The sequence below is a fragment of the Hibiscus syriacus genome, unplaced genomic scaffold, assembly GCF_006381635.1.
Source record: "Hibiscus syriacus cultivar Baekdansim isolate YM2019G1 unplaced genomic scaffold, ASM638163v2 tig00112852_pilon, whole genome shotgun sequence".
Lineage (NCBI taxonomy): Eukaryota > Viridiplantae > Streptophyta > Magnoliopsida > Malvales > Malvaceae > Hibiscus > Hibiscus syriacus.
Genome location: NW_024063410.1, coordinates 484,721 through 511,440, shown reverse-complemented (window position 1 = coordinate 511,440; position 26,720 = coordinate 484,721). Strand labels below are relative to the sequence as shown.

General features: G+C 38.0%; 1 protein-coding gene and 1 long non-coding RNA gene across 2 annotated transcripts; both read left to right on the top strand.

The window, feature by feature from the left end:
* Nucleotides 1–634: 634 nt before the first annotated feature.
* On the top strand, nt 635–2,818 carry LOC120183882 (putative disease resistance protein RGA3). The gene has a single exon (XM_039188476.1). It carries the CDS (start codon nt 635–637, stop codon nt 2,816–2,818), a length of 2,184 nt encoding a protein of 727 aa, XP_039044407.1.
* A 1,257-nt stretch (nt 2,819–4,075) lies between these two features.
* LOC120183897 lies at nt 4,076–7,937 on the top strand. The gene is made up of 3 exons (XR_005521977.1): nt 4,076–4,132; nt 4,210–4,257; nt 7,816–7,937. It is a non-coding gene; the product is annotated as an uncharacterized LOC120183897 (long non-coding RNA).
* The last annotated feature ends 18,783 nt before the right edge of the window (nt 7,938–26,720 follow it).

Below are 26,720 nucleotides of genomic sequence, written 5' to 3'. Positions count from 1 at the left end.
GATTTACAGATTCTCGTTGCGATTTACGGATTATCGTTGCGATTTACAGATTCTCGTTGCGATTTACGGATTATCGTTGCGATTTACAGATTCTCGTTGCGATTTACGGATTATCGTTGCGATTTACGGATACGCGTTGCGATTTACGGATACGCGTTGCGATATACGGATACACGTTGCGATTTACGGATACGCGTTGCGATATACGGATACACGTTGCGATTTACGGATACACGTTGCGATTTACGGATACACGTTGCGATTTATGTGTTCGCGTTGCGATTTTGATATTCGCGTTGCGATTTTGGAAAATCGCAATGCGAATTTGTACTATCGCATTGCGATTTTCAAGAATCGCGTTGCGATTTTGGAAACTGATTTGCGATTCTGGGGATCGCGTTGCGATTTTTATTTCGCGTTGCGATTTTGTTGGTCATTTTGGCAAATCCAAAAAAGTTGGTTAAAATCGTATATTATAACTTTTTTTGGTCACTGAGGCGATTTTCTCTTTTAGTGGAGTTGTATCATAAAATACTACACAAACCACTTGTATTAACACCTGCATTTTCAATTCATCTCATCTCCTCTTACAAGTAATCAAACACTTTAGCCTTCGTTTGTGTTTCAACCAGCAATGGCCGAAGGAATCGCCTTTGACATCGCCGGATGGCTCATTTCTGAACTGAGCTCCCCTGTTCTGGAGCAACTTGGCTTGTGGTGGAATTTCAAAGACGACCTCGACGACCTCAAAAGCACCATCTCCGCAATCAAAGCCGTGCTTCTCGACGCGGAAAAGCAGTCCGTGACCAGCGAACTCGTCAAAGATTGGCTTGCAAAGCTGAAAGATGCTATGTATGACGCGGAAGACTTGCTGGATGATGTCCGTACCGAAGCCTTGCGGAAGAATCTGATGAGTGGGAACAAGTTCACCAAAGAGGTACGCGTTTGCTTCTCGAGATCGAACCCCTTTACTTATGGTCGAAAAATGGGACGAAAAATCAAGGCCATCAAGGCCAGATTTACTTCCATTCAAAGTCAGGCCAACATGTTGAACTTGGTTCAGCGTGACCATCCTGTGGAAACCTCTTTCATGGCCAAAAGGAGGCAGACGCACTCTTTTGTGTCGAAAGGTGAAATCATAGGGAGGGACAATGACAAAACAGCTCTTCTAAGACTCTTGTTGGAGTTTCAAAGTGAAGAGAATGTTTATGTCATTCCGATTGTGGGGATCGGAGGCTTAGGCAAGACTGCGTTGGCGCAGTTTGTCTATAACGACGAAATGGTTGAAAACCACTTCGAGTTAAGGATGTGGGTCTGTGTTTCTGATGTTTTTGAAGAGAAAACAATTGTACAAAACATCATTAAATCTGTAACTGATCAAGCACCTAGTAAAAAACTCGAAATGGATCAACTGCAAAAACAACTTCGGTACAAAATTGACGGGAAAAAATATTTGCTTGTCTTAGATGACATTTGGAATGAGAACTGGAACCTATGGATTAGCTTAAAGAAGTTACTGATGGGTGGAGCCAAAGGGAGTAGGATAATCGCAACTACTCGCTCTGAGAAGGTAGCTAAGGTCACTAGTAATTGTCGGCCACATGTTCTAAGCGGCTTGTCTGATGATGATGCATGGTTTTTGTTCAAAAATATAGCTTTTGAACAAAGATTTGCAGATTCGACAAATTCAGCCTTTGTGGAGATAGGAAAGCAGGTTTTGGAAAGGTGTCATGGAGTTCCTTTAGTCATAAGGACAATAGCTAGTACCTTATCATTTAAAGATACTGAAACTGAGTGGCTTTCTTTCAAAGATAATGAACTTGCTAGAATATCTCAAACGGACGAAAATATTTTGCCTACACTTAGGTTGAGTTATGATCATCTCCCATCTCATTTGAAGCATTGCTTTGCTTATTGCAGACTGTACCCAAAAGATCATAGATTTGATGTGCAAGCAGTTGTTCGATTCTGGATTGCACAAGGGTTTGTAAAACAATCAAATCCGAGTGAATCTCTTGAAGAGATTGGGTTCGAGTATTTTAAATGTCTGGTTGAAAGAAGTTTCTTTCAAGAGGTAGAAGAAGATGAATTTTGGAGAGTAACATGTAAAATGCATGATTTGATGCATGATCTTGCTGAATCGGTAGCAGGGAAGGAGAGCTGCATTCTAGATTCAAGTACAAGTGAGATTGATGAGAAATGTCGTCACGTATCGATTGATTTTTCATTGATGCATTTGCTCAAGGGAAAGAAATTGCGGAGTTTGTTAAAATTTTCAAGCAACTTTGAATATATGAATCATGCAAATTGGGATTTAATAATTTCAAATTGTAGATGCTTGCGTGTTTTAGAATGCAATTATTTAGGACTTGATACAGTTCCAGGCTCCATTCATAAGCTGAAACATTTGAGGTACCTTGATCTTTCTTTCAATGACCAACTTCAGGTCCTCCCAAAGAGTATTTGCAAGATACAAAATTTGCAAGTGCTGAAACTCGACTACTGCTTTGAGCTTAAAGAATTGCCAAAGAAGATTGAAAACTTGGTGAACCTTACCCATCTTCCGTGTGCTTTTTGTGCCTTAACTCATATGCCACGTGGAGTAGGGAAGCTGACTTCGCTTCAGACGTTAAGCATGTTTGTTGTGGATAAAGACGGTTCCCATGGTGCTGCTGCTGCGGATCTAAGTGAATTGAGTCAGCTCAACAACCTGAGGGGAAAGCTAAGAATAAGAAAATTGGGATTCGTGAAAAATGCAAGAGAGAAGTTTAAAGCTGCTAATTTGATAGGGAGCAACATCTACGAGAACTGGTTTTAGAATGGAGCGGTGCTAGTGAAGATGAAGAGAAGTCACTTGAAGACCTCCAGCCCCATCCTAATCTGAAGAAGCTCCGCGTGATAGGATGGAGGGGCGATGCCAAGTTCCCAAGTTGGCTTGGTTTGCTCACAAATCTGGTGGATATTGGAATATGGGTCCCAGTAAATTTAAACATCTCCCTTCCTTTGCTCGATTGCCACATCTTCAACGGCTTATCATTTTTAATATATCTGAGCTGGAGTCCATGGACGGCAGTGAGCCCAGTGGAGGACAAGATGAATCAGAATCATTCTTCCCATCGCTTACATTTCTCACGCTCAGCAACTGCCCAGATATGCAGAGTTGGTGGAGGAAAAGCCCGATCGACTATGATAAGGATGACGACAAGGATAGAAGAGCATCAACCATGGCATTTCCTTGTCTCTCCTATTTATGCATTGAAAAATGCCCTTTGAGTTCAATGCCGTTGTATCCATCAGTCGAAGATAAGCTAATCTTGGTGAATACCAGTTCAAGGCCATTAAAGCATACCATTCAAATGAGCGACACTACACCGTCAACCTCATCTCTCCTCTCTCCAAATTGAAATATTTCAAAGTGGGGAATATTCATGAAGAACTGGACTACGACATGCTAAACGAATTCCTGCAAAAGATGACTTCTCTTGAGCATCTGGAGATTATTGAACTTCCACAGCTGGCGTCTCTTCCCCTTTGCCTCCAGCATCTTGTTCAGTTGAAAAAACTAGAATCAAGAATTGCAGTGGATTGAGGTCACTCTTTCCTGGATTCCAACATCTAACAAATCTAAAAGAGCTTCGTCTAGTAGATTTGCCGAATTTAACATCGCTTCCGGACGAGATGCATGGCCTAACCAGTTTGGAAGAGTTGGATATACTAAATGTGCCCCAGTTGGAGGAAAGATGTAGGAAGGACATTGGTGCCGATTGGCATAAGATTGCTCACATCCCACGCATTCGGGCGGGTTTGGTAGGTGCCCTCCAATCCTTTGAATCATTCATCCACTTTTACAACAATATATTGTGTTTTCTATCATCAAGCTGCGATTATATCTCTTACTTGTTTTCTATCTTCAGGTTCTGGTGCAAGACCTACTGGAGGGCAGTTGAGTATTTATGTGAATTTATAAGCAGAGAAAGAGGAGGTAGTTCATCAAATTGCTTTTTAAACGTTTAAAGCATAATAATTAACTGCAATCATCTAATAATGAATGCTCCTTTTTGTCAGCATGAAAGATATACATTCCTCAGCATTCTACTCCCAATTTTCGTCACTGAAGCACAGGCCCTCAAAGGTAATCATTATCACCCAATCCTCTACTTTTCATAATCCAAAACTATGTATCACATCATCACCACATTCTATTTGCAGGAAATTTGAGAAGATGTTCTCGTCATGCAATTACCTTCTTTCTTGGAGGTTCGTAACATCTTATTGCATCAAAGAATAAATTTTAAAAAGACCCCCTTAATTTTAAAACTTGAAAATCAGTCCCAAACTTTGTGAGGGACTCCAAGGCTTTAATTCAACAAAACTACTCATAATAGTAACCGGAGTTTTTAATATCAAAGTTATTCTATTCAACCATTAACACCGACAAAAAAAACCCATTAATTTTGAATTAATCATACTATTTGAGTCGACTATTAATTTGATGTAGGCTAATGGCTTTATTGAATTTAAGGGTAAATTATCTTTAAGTTCTTTTGATTATTGATTCGATTCTATTTTGATCATTGGATAAATAATTTCATCAATTAAGACACTACACTTTCAATTTGATTTCAATTAAACTATCAAACTCAACTGTTAAGTAATCATTGACATAGCAATTAGGCAGATTTATGTGATAATACATCTCATTTCCAGAGATATCAACACAGAGACGAATAGATTGGCTAAGGGAGGAATCGGTTGAGTGCAACCATGGAAGGGGTCCATAGTTGGTTCTTATACGAGTTGGAAGGGGTCGTGGATGCTGGTTAATTGCTTTAGGCAGGTTTTCTGATTGGTGAATAGATTGTACAGGTTAATGGATGTTCCTGTTATGTACTGATGTTATTTATTAAAATAATTGGGTACTCTTTTCCCCTTCCGCAGTCTTGATTGAGTTTCTTTTAAAGCTTATTATGTCGTCTTCTTGACCTTTGTTTTTATTATTGTACGAAACCAGCCAGAGATATTGGTTTGGTTGGTGAAATGACTATTTCGTTTCCATTTAAAATTAAATATTAATAGTGATAGAAATGTAATACTATTAAAAAAAATATAATGACTTATTAGATATTTAAATTTAAAATTCAACATAAACAAGTGATCTTAGTGATTAAAGAGTTTGTTGTTATTCTTGAGGTCTCGAGTTTAAGCACTGTGTATGTAGGGATATAAGCGTTCATTGTTAAATAATTAAAAGACTTTATACATATATTACCTTATATTTACCTTAAATTTATAATAAAAAACTCAAAATTCACGAGATAACTTATAATTTGTCTAATATTTAAACTTGCAATTACCTAAATTGTAATTAGACTAAAAATTTGAGAACTCGTACTTATCATTCTTTAGTTCAACTATTACATGATTAAATATTTAATAAGTTTTTATATTTTTTAAATTTAAATATTTATTTTTATATAAACCAAAATATTATTAAACCAAAATTATATCAAATATAAAATTTTTAACAATGACCGAGCCCTCTTGAGAACTCCGTCCCTGATATTCATCCAATCCAATACATAAATTCATGATTTCAAATAATTATTATATATGATATTTTATTGGATGAGAATACTATTAAAGAAGAGTTGATTTTTCATTCGTCTATTTTAAATATTCTTTAAGTTTTCTTATATGATTGATGTTTAAGGATTTTGAAGTAATCTTTCTGTACTTCGTTACCTTAACTATTAAAGTTTTTATTTATCATACTGTCACTAATCACCCATTGTTATATTTTATTTATAATTGTCTTAAACGTATATATAGTATTATTCCACATAATATTTATAATTGTCACTAATTACTCATTGTTATATTTTTATATTTTAATTATGTAATTTGAATTTTTAAATTTTATGGGAGGAATATGTATTATAGACTTTTAAAATTTCAATTATATATTTTTATGTAATTTTTTAAAATAATATAATTTAAAGAAAAAAATAAAAAAAAATATGAACAGAGTGCCGACACTTTGGCAACCTGTACCCATAAATGTGGCCACATATATTTTGATTTTTCATTAATTCCTTTTCTACTTTTGAGACCAAAGGGCCTACTTTTATGTCTTCTTCTCAGGCCGAAGACCCTTCTTTGCTTTAATCATCCAGCCACTTGCTTGAATTATTGAAAATATTTACAATATTTTCAATCATAAATGTAAAATATTTATAAAAATAGAACAATATAACACATGCTCTAATTGCTGATAAATATGATCAATCAATTGGTCATATTGTTGAATCATTGACTATTAAAAGTTATAAAATGGTCAACCGATTATTTATTATGTTCCAAATTTATTTTTTTCGGTTAAAAGTTTGACGACGGTCTGAGCCATATGTTAACTTACTAATTGAGATAAGACAAAATCGAATCATATCATAGTTAACATATTAACGTCAAACTCATATGACTGTTAACTTTTGAATGAAAAAGGACGAGTGTATAACATAATAAGATCATTTTGTAACTTTTAATAATTGAGAGACTCAACAAAGTAACTCCCCATAGTTGATGGACCATTTTATAAATTTTAATAGTCTAAGGACTCAAAAAAGTAATATCTTATAGTCGGAATCATTTGTGTAATTTATCTTCTTCTTTTTTATAATGATTAAATGGAATTATATGACATGTCAAAGTGACTGTTGATTTTTTAATGGTGAGTGACGTAAATGAGACCAAAATGTAACGTTAGTGATTATTTTTAAAAAATATAGTTGATTGACTAAAACAGAACAAGAGTGATAGTTGGGTGACTAAATATATAGTTTAGCATTTTTTAATATTAAACAACTTTTTTAGTGATTATACGAGCCTACGGTATCTCCGTCTGAGAAACATTCCAAAGTGTCGGCATCTTCCGGAGTGGATTCAACATCTAACAAATCTGAAAGAGCTTGATCTAGTAGATTTGCCCAATTTAACACTGCTTCCGGACGAGATGCATGGCCTAACCAGTTGGAGGAAAGATGTGGGAAGGACATTGGTGCCGATTGGCATAAGATTGCTCACATCCCACACATTCGGGCGAATGGGGTAGGTGCCCTCCAATCCTTTGAATCATTCATCCACTTTTACAACAATATATTGTGTTTTCTATCATCAAGCTGCGATTATATCTCTTACTTGTTTTCTATCTTCAGGTTCTGGTGCAAGACCTACGGAAGGGCAGTTGAGTATTTATGTGAATTTATAAGCAGAGAAAGAGGAGGTAGTTCATCAAATTGCTTTTTAAACGTTTAAAGCATAATAATTAACTGCAATCATCTAATAATGAATGCTCCTTTTTGTCAGCATGAAAGATATACATTCCTCAGCATTCTACTCCCAATTTTCGTCACTGAAGCACAGGCCCTCAAAGGTAATCATCATCACCCAATCCTCTACTTCTCATAATCCAAAACTATTATCACATCATCACCACATTCTATTTGAAGGAAATTTGAGAAGAATGAACAAAACTCGATTTTACAAGAAGAATTAATCTTTTAATTTTAAATTAATCAGGCTATTTGAGTCGACTATTAATTTGATGTAGGCTAATGGCTATATTGAATTTAAGGGTAAATTATCTTCAATGTCTTTAGATTATTGATTCTATTCTATTTTGATCATTGGATAAATAATTTCATCAATTAAGACACTACACTTTCAATTTGATTTCAATTAAACCATCAAACTCAACTGTTAAGTAATCATTGACATAGCAGTTAGGCAGATTTATGTGATAATACATCTCATTTCCAGAGATATCAACACAGAGACGGATAGATTGGCTAAGGGAGGAATCGGTCGAGTGCAACCATGGAAGGGGTCCATAGTTGGTTCCTATACGAGTTGGAAGGGGTCGTGGATGTTGGTTAATTGCTTTAGGCAGATTTTCTGATTGGTAAATAGATTGTACAGATTAATGGATGTTCCTGTTATGCACTGATGTTATTTAATAAAATAATTGGGTACTCTTTTCCCCTTCTGCTGTCTTGATTGAGTTTCGGCTCAATTGAGTTAAGTGGGGGGTTTTAACGAGGCCTGTATTTCTTTTCAAAAAGATTCAGCTCGAGTTTCAGCCCTGAACATATATATACATATATGAATGTATGTTGTATTCAAGCTTTATTGAATGCGGAAGCATCAATGTCATCACTGGTTTCGTCGCATCGAGGTCGCATGAAAACTGAACGAGCCATGTACCTAAAGCCGATTGGAAGCCAATTATAACTTCTTCTAATACAAAGATTGAGAATAAAACAGTATAATGGATGCATATTTTATCGTATTTCTCGAGGATTTACGTATCGCGATCGCGTTCGTCGTGATATACTCGATTAAAATCCGCCCTTCCTCCGCCAATGCTTGTTGGTCGTTCTTGAAGCATTGACGCAACCGCAACACGTACCGGTGCATACCGGTGGGGACGTGAAGATGGAGGAGATGTCGGACTCGGGAACTAAAGCATCCGTATATATCCGTTGCTTCCCTCATCAATTCAGCTAAGAACACCAGATCACACACTGAAAGATGAAGAAATGCATTAAAAGATCCTCCGAAAGCTATGTATCATGAACTTTATATCAGCAAAATAACCAAAATTCTTAAAAAAATGCAACCACCAACTTAATTGTTCATGTAAACTACCAGTAAGAAACAGTGAAAAAACATCCACAGAGTTAAGTTCTTCATTTAGAAGTAACCATATAGGATAGAATAGTAAGATACATTGTATTAAATTATCAGTTAAAATGGTAAGATCTATTGTATTTTTAATCAACGGATTTAAATTTAAACTTTGAAAATAATATTATTAGGTGGAATAGATATAAAGAATTAAATATTATGAATTTGATGTTTTGATTTACCATGATAGTGATTCCCATTTTAGTCATGTTCTGTTCATCTTCCTTTCATCACCATGAAAGCCTCTGCTTGCTTGTGAATTTGCTTGTTGGATCATTTTAGGATGTTATTTGTGTTGCTTTCGAACATTTATGCACGTACAAATTACAAGTGGGAAGATGTTGAAACTATGAGACAGATGATGAAGGAAAAGGTTGTTAAAGCCGCTGGGTTATAGTTTGATCAAGGTAAATGGGAGAAAATATTTTATACAAAAAGAAAATTAATTTAATTTATTTATCATGCTTGTTTTTATTTAAAAATATTTTCAAGAATTTGATATAGATAGTTATTTTATACACTATCAGTGAAATTTAATTTTATACAAATGGATTTTAAATAATATCATATGTTTTCATAAAAAATATATATATATAAAATTATTTATTTTATTATTAAAATATTAAATAATGATAATTTTTTTAAAAAGAAAATATTTTTTTGAAGGTGTGAAAGAGAGAAGGTGATATCATTTTCATTAAAAGAAATTTTACAGATTAATGATGCTTGATTAGTCAAAAAGTTTGGGTTTTTAGTCAAAAAATTGATGATTAGCTAATCAACCCAAGCGTTGGTGTAACACGTGGCAATAACCCACACCACCGATGGAAAGCACTTCTCGCCAAAAATTAATTGAGTTAATTCATTATACGTCTTTAAATTAACATTTGGATTCTATATTGGTCAGCAAATTATAGTCATTCTAATCAAGTATTTAAATCATTAATATTATTTCAATCAAGTTTTTTTTAATTAGTTTAATCATTAATTTGGACATTAATTTAGATCTAATGTAAAACATAACGAGAATACGTGAATTAAATTTGATTGATATGAACACGTTAAGTGATATCAGTAGTAAAAATAAATGTTGTTTTTCTTAGAGAATTCAAATTCAAACAATTAAACCTACATAACGTGTGCGTTGTCAACAGACTACAAAAATTCTAAATATATATTATTTTATAATCATCACATATATTATTTCACTGTAACAATCTAAATTATTTCTTAAGTTATTTATTTTAACTTTAAAATATTTTATATTTAATGTATTCCATTAATTTTATTTTTAATAAGTTTTATATTTTAATTATGTAATTTGAATTTTTAAATTTTACGGGAGGATTATGTATTATAGACTTTTAAAATTTAAATTATATATTTTTATGTATGTAATTTTTTTAAAGTAATATAATTTAAAGAAAAAATAAAAAAAATATGAACAGAGTACCGATGATATGAAAATGCAGGTACTTAGATTTACGAGTACCAGACTTACGGGTACTTGGGCAACCTGTACCCAGAAATGTGGCCACCTATATTTTGATTTTTCATTATGAATACACTAATTTCGTCCTTATATTATACAATATATATATTTATATTATAAATTATATTATATTTACATTTCTTTTTCTTTCTTTTTCTTCTCAGGGCCCAACAGTGGACCAAACCCAAGTTTCCAGAAACCCTAGCAGTTTCCCTCCTTAGCGCCGCAATCCTTGCCTCACGAGTCCTCGCCACCCACGCTTCCCTCAGCCGATCTTCTCGGCGCCATGAAATCCTCAACACCAACAAACGTAAGCACGTGAAACAAAAGCAAAGCAACGTGCATTAGTAGGACTCCAAACAACCAAACCGAGTCTTACTCGGATTCAATCTCTAAGGACAGTTTATTTCTTGTACTATAAATAAGATGTAACCCCATTGTATTTGGGGGGGGATACACAAAAAAATACGGAAACAACCACGCATCTATAGCAAACATAGAGAAGCAAGCCGAATCTTTGTACAACGTTTTGAAAGGAAATAAAGGTAGCATTTTTACCTTATTTTGTTCGTTCTTGGCTACTCGCATGCGTAGTTACTCGCGTTTTGTGCTTGAAATCACCAAAGAAAAACGTTTTGGCCGATGACAAAGGAGTGGATCTTTTGAACCTTCGATCTTAGATTTACACTCCGAGGCTTGTTTTGAAAAGAAAGTATTCGGATATTCGGAAAAAGGAGGCAAAGGGCTCTTAAAAAATCGAAACTTTTTTATATTTTGTCGCCGATGAACGGCGGTCGGCGCCAACAACGGTGGCCGGAGTCTGGGGACTACGGCGGCGTTCATGTGTTCATCAAGAACACATGAACCAGGCAGAGGAAAAGAGAGAAATGGGGAAGGGCTCGGCGAGAGAAGAAGAGAAATGTTTTGAAAAAAACGTTTATTTACATATATACAACCCGTGAAACCAACCCTGGAACCCGACCCAATCTCCTTCAAACCGGTGCGTTTTGATGAAAAGGGGGTGAATCGCGTTTTTGTTCGCTTTCTTTCAAAACTTCCATTTTGATCCCAGAATTGAATTTGAACCCTGATTTTTCTTTTAATTTGGCCACTGGATTTGTCATTCTTTTCAATTTAACCCCTGATTAAGATCAAGTAACGTTTTAGTTTTTAATTTCATTTATCCATTTGCTTCTTATTATTTAATATATTACGTTTATTTTTTTATTATTATTATGGTATATTATGTATATATGTATATATTTACATTTCCTTTCCGTTTTTACCTTTTTTTTATTATTATTATATTATGTTTTTATTATTCTGTTTTTTCTACTATTATTAATATTTTTTCCTAATATTTGATTATTTAGTATTATTATTATTATTAAATATATTTATATGCTCCTAGTTATTTGTTTTATCTAATACAGGCTATTATTTTATGTATTTTTTATTTATTTATATGTGTATACATTTTGTATTTTATCTTATTATTTCTTTACTCTTTTTCTTATTATATTTATCTTCATTATTTAGTTTTTCCGTTACTATTATATAGATTTTTTTTCTCATATTCAGTTATTATATATATGGAATTAATTTTATTATATGTTTTTTTATTAACTTTACCTTATACGCTATTATTTTACATTTTTATATACATATGGACATTTTATTTAATTCTTATCACTTTAAATTTGTATGTTATTTTATTTCACCTTTATTATGTTTTATTTATTTATTTATTCCTTTTTTATTTTATTTGCACATATTTGATTATAGTTATTTATTTATTTTAGTTTTTTTCATTATTACTATTATATATGTTTTTTTATATATATCTTTATTATTATTACCATCATTTTTATATTCTATATTTTCCTCATCTTATTAGTTTTCCATTTTACCTTAGGTGTTTTATTTGCATTCCTTATCTAATATATGTCTCGATCTTTTAAGGGTACAATTTAAGCAATCTAAGGTAAGTAATTTGGATCGTCATTTTACATTTTAATTTAAATCTACAACTTTCTTAATTAAAGACAACTGGAAATTACATAGTACCGAAAGGGCAGTTTAAGGGTGCTAATCCTTCCTTAGCTGTAACCGACTCCCAAATCCGACATATCTTTGGTAAGATGCAGATCAGGTAAGATATAAGGTATCCGATTAACCTATTTATTTTTAGATAAATAATCGGTGGCGACTCCAATCAATTTTTTCTAAGTCGAAGCCCAATTCCGGGGCCCAACCGAAAGACGGTTACGACAGCTTGGCGACTCCGCTGGGGACACAGGTAAGTGAGTCAGGCTAAGGTAATTTCCAGTTGTCTTTTTAACGAAAAGGGTAAGTTTAAATTTTAAGGTAATATTTCGATCCTTATTACTTATTTTTGATTATATTTTTCGAGTAAATAGTTGGACTGACCGTTTTCTAATGATTTCAGCTTTCCAAACATTTTCATCTAAGGCTCTAAACCCGAGCTCCGAACCCTATTTTAAGTGGGGGTGAAAGCGACGCCTTCGTGTGAATTTATTCACCGTGCGGGCCTAGCAAGTAGCCTTCGGGATTCATATACCTTATGTCTTCGTGTGAATTTATTCACCGTGCGGGCATAAGGGAATGTGTCCCCTCGAGTTTAACTTAGTCCATACAAGCCTGTGATGGGTTTAGGACTAAGGGTCTGGCAAGCCCAAGGGGGCACCGACAAGGAAAACTCGGGTACCGTTTTTTAAAACCTAAACCGGGAGACCATGAAGAATTAGAGCCTACCCCGAAACCACGTTCCAAAACTTAGGATTTTTTACCCTAACCATGTTTTTGTTGCGTTTTTTTTTCCTTCCGTCATTTTTTATTTGTATTCTTATTTTACTAACGTTTTTGCCTTTGTGTTTTGTTTTCTAGCATTTGCATCATTACAAGAGGCTATTGATCCCTAAAAAGCGTTTGTTATACACAAAATAATTCGAATTAATGGACAAAGGTGTTGTAATACAAGAGATTGAAAACGCTGAGGCACGACTATGGTCCGAGAAGGCTCAGAAGGAGAAGGGAGACAGTCTTCAGGGAAACTATGTGTCAGAACTGGTTAGTTATGCCGCTGTCAGCCTAAAACAGAATAATGTCCAAGAGCTGCGAAACATTTGGGACAGTTGGAAGAATGACAGAAAGCAGAAGTTCAGCCAACGATATGGTGATATCGCCCTCTTGCTCCATATCAAAACTGATGAGCCCTTGCTCCGAGCATTAATTCAATTCTGGAACCCGGGATATAGTTGTTTCACCTTTAACCAGGAAGACATGGTGCCTACTATCGAAGAGTATACTACTCTATTGCATTGCGAAAGCATCAAACTAGAGAGGGCATATATTAAACATATCAAGAGTCAGCCCTTCAAGAACGGACTGGCCAAGATTGCAGGGGTTGATGAAAAGTGGGTGACTGATCGACTCCGGCACAAAGGTAGCGGGGAAGGAATCGAGTGGATCCATATAAAGCAACTAATGAAAAACCACCCTGATGAGTGGAAGACTATAGACCTTTTTGCACTGGGTCTGTACGGTTTAATCATTTCCGAAGGCTTTGGGGTGCATTGACGCTGCCGTGGTGGAATTATTTGAGCAACTTTCTAAACGAGTTAACCCAGCACCAGCCATCTTGGCTGAGACCTTTCGATCGCTCAACCATTGCCGAAGAACTGGCGGAGGAAGATTCACCGGGTGCATTCAGCTCCTTCAGGTCTGGATTCACAGCCACTTCTGGAAGACTGACGGGGTTGCCTACCGCCGTTTCAGCACCACCTATTCACCTCTAGGTGAATTTATTACCTTAAAATGGCATGAAGGCGCTTCAAAAGAAAATGGATGAAGGTCTTTACGCATCTTCAAGACCGAGATATTGTCTGGAGAGCCCCTTGGTTATTCCTCAGTGATGTTCTTTTTCGGTGTGGTGACTCCGACACTGTGACCTTACTTGGACTTTGGGGAGCAGTCGGGTATGCTCCGCTATTAGCACTTAGACAGTATGGAGCACGTCAGTTTGTCCCAGCAACATGCGGTTTAGCTAGGTCAGAGTTTGAGTATCACGGCGACAGCTATAAGAAGATGATCAAAGAAGCAGCCGATTCGTGGAGGAAAGTATTCCGAATGGATGTTGTAGCTGCCAGAAGCATGCTCACTCCAGATTATATGGAGTGGCGAAGATTGAGAAAGAATGACAATGTCCCGGTGCCAGACTGTGATGACACCCGGACCATGGAAGAACATCTCAGGCATGTCCCTTCTGAACTCGAGATAGCCAAGACCGAGTTTGAAGCTGTGAATAATGAGCTGAAGCAAAGAATAAAGGAACTTGAAGCTGAACGTTATCAGTGGAAGCTTGATGCTGACTCTCAGAAAGATCGGGCAGAAAAACTAGAAAAAGAACAAAAAAGAGTCCGTTTTGAGCTCGAAGACTTGAGAAAGGGGTATCAAGATAAGGTCAAAGATAACTCCAAGTTGAAGGTAACCTCTGAATACTGGAAAGACGAGGCTCATAGCCTGAAAAGGAAGTTTGAGGGGCCTGATGAGAAAGCTTGGAAGGAACAGATGAAGACTGCCCAAAGACGCTTGGCAGATAGTCAATATCAGAACCAGCGCTTGAGAGTTCGGATAGCTGACTTAGAAAAAAGACATGAGAAAGATGACAAGACAATAGCTGAGTTAGAAGCTATTATAGATGGGTTCAAGAGGCAAGCAAACGAGCTTCAGATAGTGCCTTTCGACGGAGGATTACAATGGCGTTTCCGTTGGGAACAAGCACAGCGAAGGGTGAGGGCCCGAGACGCAACCATCAGAGATTTCCTGGATCAAGTGCAAAAAGCAGCCCGTCATCTTCACGGCCTAGCAAGGGAAGCTGGTGTGGTTCGACAAGGCATCCTACCAGTGACAGAGGAAGGCAGAAGACTTGTCAACCTACTGGAAGCTGTTCGGGGTCTAGAGGACTTAGTCCGAATGTACCTTTAATCTGTTTTTATGTCTCTTAAAAGATAAGACATTTTTGTCTGAACAAGGGTTATTTATAATAATGAACACTTTTCTGGATCAATGCCTCCAATTGCATACATCATGCATTGCATTTCTTGCATTTTATATTTCATGTCTGTTATTTTATATTCTTTCCATGTTTTTACATTCGTATTAACTAACAGAACATGTCTCAGACACCGAGCTTACCACCGCAAGCATCAGATACACATCACCCGCACAATACTCGAGCAAAAAAGAGACAAATGGAAGCCAGAATGGAAAAGATCGAAGAGCACATGGCAAGACTTCAAAAGGAGCTAGAAGATAAGATGGCTCAGAACAGTGAAAGTACTCTTGAGTCCATCAAGAAAAATCAGGAGTCCTTAGTCGACCAAATCGTAGCCAAGTTGTCAGGTCTACAGCAAGCTAGTGCATCAGGGGGCATCTCTTCCGAGGGGGTGGCCATACCACCAACCCCGCAAGTGGTTCTCTTACCCGGAATATTGCCCGGGGACGCATCTGCTACTAAAGGGAAAGCAGCACTACCCGGGGACTCATTCGCTACCAAAGCGAAAGTTGCACCTGCTGAGAAGATACAAACTTCTACAATCATCCCTGATGATCATCCGGATGATGATAATGTCCCAGACTTTGACGAGGAAGATAAAGCCAAAAAGATGGAAGAAAAGATAAAAATGTTAGAAGATCAAATAAAGATGGTCCAGGGAGACCATGATTATTATGGAGTGGACGCAATGGAGCTAAGCCTAGTTCCAGACTTGGTGCTTCCACCAAAGTTTAAAATTCCTGAGTTTGAGAAGTTCGACGGGAACAGCTGCCCTTCAGCCCATATCACTATGTTCTGTCGAAAGATGACAGGATATGGAGGGAATGATCAACTCCTGATCCATTGTTTTCAGGAGAGCCTATCCGGTTCAGCTATTCGGTGGTACAACCAGCTTAGCCGAACTCATATCAAGACGTGGAAAGACTTAGCCAAGTCTTTCCTGGAGCAGTATAAGCATATCAACGATATGAGACCAGACCGGGTCATGTTACAAAGCCTGGAGAAGAAACACAATGAGAGTTTCCGACAATACGCACAGAGATGGAGGGACTTATCTGTGCAAGTTCATCCACCTTTGGATGAAAAGGAAACTAGAAAGCTGTTTGTACAGACCCTGAGGGCACCTTACTTCGGGCATTTGGTAGCAATCACGTCGGGGAGTTTTTCAGATTTAGTCATGGCCGGCGAAATGATCGAGTTGGCCATTAAACAAGGAAAGATTGAGGGAGGAGACTCCAGTAAAAAGCCTCCCACGAAAAACAAGGAGCGAGAGATCAACAATGTGAACACCTACAACGTCAATAAGGGGGTTACGATCTCAAGCTCAAATTCCACAGCAGCTGTACCATCCGGTACTTCTAGACAGAACCAGAGAGAACCAAGAAGAGAAAGGGAAAGGGAACAGTTTGACCCCATTCCCATGACGTATAAAGAATTATACCAACAGCTCTTCGACACTCATGCAGTGTCGCCTTATCCTATGAATCCAATAAATCCTCCTTACCCGAAATGGTATGACGAGAGCGCTCACTGTGAATACCATGGCGGTGTGCAGGGGCATTCGATTGAAAGCTGTCTCGCATTCAAAAGACTTGTGCAACGAATGAGAAACAAGAATTGGATCACTTTCAATTCCGGGGCACCAAACGTCGCCCAGAATCCCTTGCCCAATCATCAGGAGACAGGAATTAATGCCATTACTACTGAAGGAGGAAGGAGAATTAAATCAAGGGTTTCGGAAATTGAATCTCCTTTGGCTTGGGTATGGAGCCAAATGGTAAAAGCAGGATTTCTTGCACCATGTTCAGATACGATAGAAAATGAAGATGGTAACCATTGTTGTTACCACAACAAAGAAGGGCATAAAGTGCAAGATTGCCCAGAGTTCAGATTGTTAGTCCAGCTCATGATGGATCGAAAGGAGTTGGAATTCTACGAGGAAATTCAAGATTCTTGGGAAGCAGATGTTTGTGCCACCGGAGAATCATCAGATAAAAAATTTGGTAGGGGTAGTCCTTTGATAATTACCCCTAAGGCAAGCATGACAATAACGACACCAGCCAAGGTGGTAATCTCCGCGCCTCGCCCTTTTCAATATAAGGACAATCGGCAAGTGCCATGGAAGTACGAGTGTCAGGTGAGTACTTCCGGAGGAGGTAATAGTAAAGTGGGGCAAAGACCACTGGAGCCGTTCCAGGAAGATGTGCTAGTTGTCAATGAACCTATAAAGGAGGAAGAAGCTAAAGAGTTCCTCAAGATCTTGAAGCACAGCGAATACAACATTGTAGAACAGCTTCACAACTTACCTACACGTACTTCAATGCTAGCACTATTTTTAAGCTCGGAAGCACACCGTGAAGCGTTGTTAAATGTCCTTAATCAAACGTTCGTGCCACAAGACATACCAGTCAGCAAGATGGATCGACTGGTGAACAATATTCAAGCTGATAATCTCATCTCGTTTTCAGATGATGAGATTCCATCCGGAGGAAGAGGCCGAACAAAGGCGTTACATATTACTACCTACTGTAAGGGGCACGCTTTACCAAGTGTCTTAATCGATAATGGTTCAGCCCTGAACGTGATGCCTTCGATTACATTGAAGAGGCTACCAATAGATACCTCTCATATGAGAGCTTGTCAGAATGTGGTCCGAGCATTTGATGGGACCAAAAGAGAGGTAATCGGAAAGATTGAGGTACCATTGACCATCGGACCAGCCACCTATGATGTTGAGTTCCTTGTGATGGATATCATGCCGTCCTATAGCTGTCTTTTGGGAAGGCCGTGGATTCATCAAGCAGGTGCAGTACCCTCCACGTTGCACCAGAAAGTTAAATTTGTCATTGACGGGGCCTTGGTAATTATCAACGCTGAGGAAGATATCGTGGCAAGCGTGACCACAGAGGCTCCATACATCGAAGTAGATGAGGAAACGGTAGAATGTTCGTTCCGCTCCTTGGAGTTTGTGAATGCCACATTCGTGGCAGAAGGAAAAAGAATCCCAAGACCTCGACTCTCCAAATGCACAAGGATGGAGATCAAGCAAACCCTAGGCCGAGGCGCAAGAACCGGGAGAGGTTTTGGGAAATATTTGCAAGGAATGATCAACCCTGTCCGTCCTATCCCAAAGTTAGACCAATTTGGGCTCGGTTTTCAGCCCAGTTATCATGAAAAGAGAAAGGAGATCCAAAAGAACCGGGAGAGAAGATTAGCCAGATTGACTGGGAACGAATTTCAAAGGAAGCCCATGACATTCCCGCCGCTTTTCAGAACATTCAAGTCAGGTGGTTATGTGTTTGAGACCACCACATCCGAGTTAGAAACGGCTCTGGAAGATCTGAACATTAATACCGTGACCACAGAAGATGTTGACAACGGAGATAGATCCGGGATATGCCTTCTGCCACATGGGTTCGTGCCTAGCAGTTGGTCGGTGGAAGAATTACCTGTGGTTTACAAGAATCTTTCAGAGTAATATTCGAACTATCCCTATTTGCCTATACCCGGGGCAATAGGTGATCTTTTGTAAGGGTGAATAAATATTTCGTTTAAGTTTAATAAAAGATGCATTTTTCTTTTCCATGGCAAACAAACTTTTATTTTATTTTTGAATTCATTCTCTATCTCCGTCATTCCAGTACTTCATTTCCAGTTACTCTCAAAGTTAGTTCTTGACCGTTCCGTGTGGGATATTATCCTCTCACACATGCATATTTTCTTCCTTTCAGGTTCTCAGATAACGATAATGGGGGTACTAATGATCCTGATCCGGAGGTGGATTTTGAATCAACCATTTGTCTTGGGGAATTTGAAGAATGCGATAATGAAGAAGAGTACAACTTACCTACCGAATTGTTGAGAATGATAGAAAAAGAAGAAAAGCAAATACTGCCGCATGAGGAGGCGATCGAAATCTTAAATTTGGGCACTGAGGAATATCGAAAGGAGGTTAAAATCGGCACAACTCTTTCGACTGAAGCAAGAAAAAACCTGATAGCCTTACTTCAGGAGTACGAGGATGTGTTTGCTTGGTCGTATCAAGACATGCCAGGACTAGACACAGATATGGTAGTTCACAAACTGCCAATCAAACCAGAATTCAAACCTGTGCAGCAAAAACTGAGAAGAATGCGACCAGAAATGCTCCTTAAGATCAAGGAGGAAGTCAAGAAGCAATTTGATGCCGGTTTTCTCGAAGTGGCCAAATACCCTGAGTGGGTAGCCAACATAGTGCCGGTGCCGAAAAAGGACGGGAAAGTACGCATGTGTGTCGATTACCGGGACCTTAATAAGGCCAGTCCCAAGGACAACTTTCCTCTGCCACACATAGACACTTTGGTGGACAATACGGCCGGGAACGCCTACTTTTCATTCATGGATGGATTTTCGGGGTACAATCAGATCAAGATGCATCCCGAAGACATGGAGAAGACCACTTTCGTCACAATGTGGGGAACTTTCTGTTACAAAGTGATGCCTTTCGGATTAAAGAATGCTGGGGCAACATATCAGAGAGCTATGGTTACCTTGTTCCACGACATGATGCACCAAGAGATCGAGGTTTATGTCGATGACATGATCGTCAAGGCACAGACCGAGAGTGAACATATCAAGAATCTGAGGAAGCTCTTCCAAAGATTGAGGAAATTCCGGTTACGACTGAACCCTAGCAAGTGTACCTTCGGGGTGACATCCGGGAAACTATTAGGCTTTATAGTCAGCAGAAAAGGCATTGAGGTTGATCCGGATAAGGTTAAGGCCATCCAGAGTCTACCTCCTCCACGAACCCAAAAAGAAGTCCGAGGTTTTCTGGGCAGACTAAACTACATAGCTCGGTTCATCTCTCAGTTAACCGACAAATGTGACCCCATCTTTCGTCTCCTCCGAAAGAATAGCCCTGGAGCATGGGATAAAAACTGTCAGATTGCATTTGAGAAGGTAAAAGAGTACTTGTCTCACACTCCTGTCCTGATGTCCCCTATCCCAGGAAAACCTCTGTTTTTGTATCTCTCCATATTCGAGAACTCCATGGGGTGTGTTCTGGGTCAACACGACGAGTCTGGGAAGAAGGAAAGAGCCATCTACTACTTAAGCAAGAAGTTCACCGATTGCGAGGTCCGATATCCTCCTATTGAGAAGGTTTGTTGTGCCCTGGTATGGGCTACAAAAAGACTTCGACAATACATGTTGTATCACACCACTTGGCTGATTTCCAAGTTAGACCCACTAAAATACATGATGGGTGTACCTGCTCTATCCGGAAGGTTAGCCCGATGGCAGATGCTTTTGTCTGAATTTGACATTGAATACGTGAGCCAAAAAGCAGTAAAAGGCAGCGCCATATCCGATTTTTTGGCAAGCAGAACTGATGAGAGCTATGAGCCGCTGGACTTTGATTTCCCAGACGAAGACTTAATGGCCATATCTTTAGAGGAAGCAAGCATTTCAACGGACGGTTCCTGGAGAATGCACTTCGATGGGGCATCAAATGCACTAGGACATGGCATCGGGGCAATTCTAGTCTCCCCAGAAGGGAGTCACTACCCATTTACCAGCAGACTGAACTTTGATTGTACTAATAACATGGCAGAATATGAAGCCTGTGTCTTGGGAATTCGGGCTGCACTGGGGCAAAATATAAGGACTTTGCGGGTGTATGGAGACTCAGCCTTAGTAATCTATCAGCTCCGAGGAGAGTGGGAAACCAAGGATATAAAGCTGTTAGAGTACCGAAAACTAGTGTTGGATCTGCTCGAAGAGTTCGACGAAGTCACCTTCCACTACGTGCCTAGAGAAGAAAATCAAATGGCTGACGCTTTAGCTACCTTGGCAGCCACATTCAAGGCTGGCGGGGAGTCTGAAATGATGCCAATTAACATGCAGTCGTATGAGTATCCAGCTCATTGTTACCAAATTGAAGAAGTGAAAGATACTAAACCTTGGTACTACGACATTCTGCAGTATATCAAGCATCGGAGTTATCCAGAAAAAGCCACCGAAACCGATAAGAGAACCCTTAGAAGGTTGGCAGCGGGATATGTCCTTGACAGAGAGGTTTTATACAAGAAAAGCCATAACCAAGTTCTGTTAAGGTGCGTCGATGCTGAAGAGGCAAAAATGATAGTGGAAGAAGTACATGATGGGGTTTGTGGAGCACATGCAAATGGACATATGATGTCAAGACAAATAATGAGATGCGGATATTTTTGGTCCACACTGGAAAGTGATTGCATCAACTATGCTAGGAGATGTCATAAATGTCAGATTTATGGAGACAAGATAAATGTTCCACCCCATCCGCTTCATGTAATGACGTCACCATGGCCTTTCTCTGTGTGGGGCATGGACGTTATCGGGCAAATCCATCCGAAGGCTTCGAATGGTCACCGTTTCATTCTCGTAGCAATTGATTATTTCACGAAATGGGTAGAGGCTGCATCATACGCCAGTGTCACTCAATCCACTATTTGCAAGTTTCTGAAGAAAGAAATTATATGTCGGTATGGTCTACCCGAAAGGATTATCACCGATAACGCAACAAACTTGAACAACAAAATGATGAGTGCTGCTTGCGAACAGTTCAACATAAAACATCACAATTCCACTGTTTACAGACCAAAGATGAACGGAGCAGTAGAAGCAGCAAACAAAAATATTAAGAAGATAGTGGAGAAAACAACTGAAACCTACAAAGACTGGCATGAGAAGTTGCCTTTCGCTTTGTTCGCTTATCGAACCTCGGTACGTACATCGACTGGGGCAACCCCATTTTCACTAGCCTATGGAATGGAAGCAGTGCTACCCATTGAAGTCGAGATTCCGTCTCTCAGGGTCTTATCAGAAGTCAAACTAGATGATGCAGAGTGGGCACAATCCAGATATGATCAGCTTAATCTGATAGATGAAAAAAGACTGAGAGCCATTCATCATGGTCAAATCTATCAGAAACGAATGATCCGAGCACACGACAAAAAGGTGCGCCCAAGAATATTCCGTGAAGGGGATCTAGTGCTAAAAAGAATTTGGCCAGTCCAGAAAGATTTCCGAGGAAAATGGACGCCAAATTGGGAAGGACCTTACGTCGTGAAGAAGGCTTTCTCCGGAGGAGCCCTTATCCTGGCTGAAATGGACGGACCTGAACTGCCACATCCCATTAACTCGGACGCAGTTAAGAAATACTTCGCTTAGGATGAAAACCCGAGAGGGCGTCCTAAGTTGAAAAAAAAAAAAAAGGAGAAAAAAGAGGAAAAAAACGTTTGGGGTGAAAACCCGAAAGGGCGCCCTGAATTGAAAAAGAAAAAAGAGGAAAAAGAAGAGAAAATAAGGTGGGTTCAAGATGAAAACCCGCAAAAGGGCGTCTTGCAACTAAGGATGGGTCCAAGTTGAAAACCCGGAAAGGGCGATTTGGATATCAACGGTGGAAACATCCCGGCACATGAATCTTCTACGAACTCAACAAATCAGAGAAATGTTGCACCCTCCCAAACGTTGTCGCATTTTCAAAGATCCTTTGGCAAAGGCTGCATTCAAAGTCACCAAAAGGCTTTTCAACTCAGAAGTGCCCATGTTATCGAGATCTAAGACATTCAATTACACATCATTGTGTATTCGTTTTCTAGAATGTTTGCCATGTATTATTTGTTCTTCTCCTCCCTTATGAATAAAGACCATCTTTCCTCCAATTCCTTTTGAGCATCTTGAATTAGATTTAAACCTAATGATTTATTTATTTTTATGAAAGATAATCGCATATTACTGTACAAAGATTCATTGAAAAGTACAGGTACCCAGAAGCCGATCAAGGCTCATGCACATGCTTGAGATGGTTGAGGAGCATCTTCGAAAAAAAAAAAAAAAAAATTTCATCATCAAATATTGGAAGGATTCAAGATCAGAGATCGGAACTTCAAGCTCAAGAGTCAACAACGACAGGCCACTGGAGATCGAGATTACTCTCAAGAGCTCAGAATAACACATGTTGCATATGCATTTTAGGCATACCTAAGAGCATGACATCCATAACATCACATATATGCATATCTTTGCAGGTTTTACCCAGAGCCAATTTCAACTTCAACGAAGGATATTGGACTCCGGACAACGCAAGTTCAACTTCACGACGAAGGGACCGCTGGTTGTCAACAAACATTTCTCAATTTCAGAGCCAATTTCAAACTTCACAACGAAGGATATTGGACTCCAGACAACGTAAGTTCAACTTCACGACGAAGGGACCGCTGGTTGTCAATAAACATTTCTCAATTTCAGAGCCAATTTCAACTTCACAACGAAGGATATTGGACTCCAGACAACGTAAGTTCAACTTCACGACGAAGGGACCGCTGGTTGTCAACAAACATTTCTCAATTTCAGAGCCAATTTCAAACTTCACAACGAAGGATATTGGACTCCAGACAACGTAAGTTCAACTTCACGACGAAGGGACCGCTGGTTGTCAACAAACATTTCTCAATTTCAGAGCCAATTTCAACTTCACAACGAAGGGTATTGGACTCCAGACAACGTAAGTTCAACTTCACGACGAAGGGACCGCTGGTTGTCAACAAACATTTCTCAATTTCAGAGCCAATTTCAACTTCACAACGAAGGATATTGGATTCCAGACAACGTAAGTTCAACTTCACGACGAAGGGACCGCTGGTTGTCAACAAACATTTCTCAATTTCAAGAGCCAATTTCAACGAAGGATATTGGACTCCGGACAACGCAAGTTCAACTTCACGACGAAGGGACCGCTGGTTGTCAACAAACATTTCTCAAATTCAGAGCCAATTTCAACTTCACAACGAAGGATATTGGACTCCAGACAACGCAAGTTCAACTTCATGGCGAAGGGACCGCTGGTTGTCAATAAACAATTTCCCAATTTCAGCTCCACAACGGAGTATCTTTGGCTAGAAGACGATCCATGAGCTACCTCTAGAACTCTGAGTTCGATTTCAGCTTCACAAGTTTGATTTCAATTTCACGACGAAGGATTCAGGCTCAGAATCTTCCAGTTTTTAACTCAACCTCACGACGAGGGAGTCATCTCGTGTTTTAAAAAAAAAACAGTCTCAACATCGAATTTCAACTCTACGACAGAGGATATTCGATATGGACGAAATTTATGTCTTTTAATCTTTGCTCTATCTTCGTTACACGACAATGAGCAAAGAGGGGCAGCTGAATACACTAATTTCGTCCTTATATTATACAATATATATATTTATATTATAAATTATATTATATTTACATTTCTTTTTCTTTCTTTTTCTTCTCAGGGCCCAACAGTGGACCAAACCCAAGTTTCCAGAAACCCTAGCAGTTTCCCTCCTTAGCGCCGCAATCCTTGCCTCACGAGTCCTCGCCACCCACGCTTCCCTCAGCCGATCTTCTCGGCGCCATGAAATCCTCAACACCAACAAACGTAAGCACGTGAAACAAAAGCAAAGCAACGTGCATTAGTAGGACTCCAAACAACCAAACCGAGTCTTACTCGGATTCAATCTCTAAGGACAGTTTATTTCTTGTACTATAAATAAGATGTAACCCCATTGTATTTGGGGGGGGATACACAAAAAAATACGGAAACAACCACGCATCTATAGCAAACATAGAGAAGCAAGCCGAATCTTTGTACAACGTTTTGAAAGGAAATAAAGGTAGCATTTTTACCTTATTTTGTTCGTTCTTGGCTACTCGCATGCGTAGTTACTCGCGTTTTGTGCTTGAAATCACCAAAGAAAAACGTTTTGGCCGATGACAAAGGAGTGGATCTTTTGAACCTTCGATCTTAGATTTACACTCCGAGGCTTGTTTTGAAAAGAAAGTATTCGGATATTCGGAAAAAGGAGGCAAAGGGCTCTTAAAAAATCGAAACTTTTTTATATTTTGTCGCCGATGAACGGCGGTCGGCGCCAACAACGGTGGCCGGAGTCTGGGGACTACGGCGGCGTTCATGTGTTCATCAAGAACACATGAACCAGGCAGAGGAAAAGAGAGAAATGGGGAAGGGCTCGGCGAGAGAAGAAGAGAAATGTTTTGAAAAAAAACGTTTATTTACATATATACAACCCGTGAAACCAACCCTGGAACCCGACCCAATCTCCTTCAAACCGGTGCGTTTTGATGAAAAGGGGGTGAATCGCGTTTTTGTTCGCTTTCTTTCAAAACTTCCATTTTGATCCCAGAATTGAATTTGAACCCTGATTTTTCTTTTAATTTGGCCACTGGATTTGTCATTCTTTTCAATTTAACCCCTGATTAAGATCAAGTAACGTTTTAGTTTTTAATTTCATTTATCCATTTGCTTCTTATTATTTAATATATTACGTTTATTTTTTTATTATTATTATGGTATATTATGTATATATGTATATATTTACATTTCCTTTCCGTTTTTACCTTTTTTTTATTATTATTATATTATGTTTTTATTATTCTGTTTTTTCTACTATTATTAATATTTTTTTCCTAATATTTGATTATTTAGTATTATTATTATTATTAAATATATTTATATGCTCCTAGTTATTTGTTTTATCTAATACAGGCTATTATTTTATGTATTTTTTATTTATTTATATGTGTATACATTTTGTATTTTATCTTATTATTTCTTTACTCTTTTTCTTATTATATTTATCTTCATTATTTAGTTTTTCCGTTACTATTATATAGATTTTTTTTCTCATATTCAGTTATTATATATATGGAATTAATTTTATTATATGTTTTTTTATTAACTTTACCTTATACGCTATTATTTTACATTTTTATATACATATGGACATTTTATTTAATTCTTATCACTTTAAATTTGTATGTTATTTTATTTCACCTTTATTATGTTTTATTTATTTATTTATTCCTTTTTATTTTATTTGCACATATTTGATTATAGTTATTTATTTATTTTAGTTTTTTTCATTATTACTATTATATATGTTTTTTTATATATCTTTATTATTATTACCATCATTTTTATATTCTATATTTTCCTCATCTTATTAGTTTTCCATTTTACCTTAGGTGTTTTATTTGCATTCCTTATCTAATATATGTCTCGATCTTTTAAGGGTACAATTTAAGCAATCTAAGGTAAGTAATTTGGATCGTCATTTTACATTTTAATTTAAATCTACAACTTTCTTAATTAAAGACAACTGGAAATTACATAGTACCGAAAGGGCAGTTTAAGGGTGCTAATCCTTCCTTAGCTGTAACCGACTCCCGAATCCGACATATCTTTGGTAAGATGCAGATCAGGTAAGATATAAGGTATCCGATTAACCTATTTATTTTTAGATAAATAATCGGTGGCGACTCCAATCAATTTTTCTAAGTCGAAGCCCAATTCCGGGGCCCAACCGAAAGACGGTTACGACACATTAATTCCTTTGC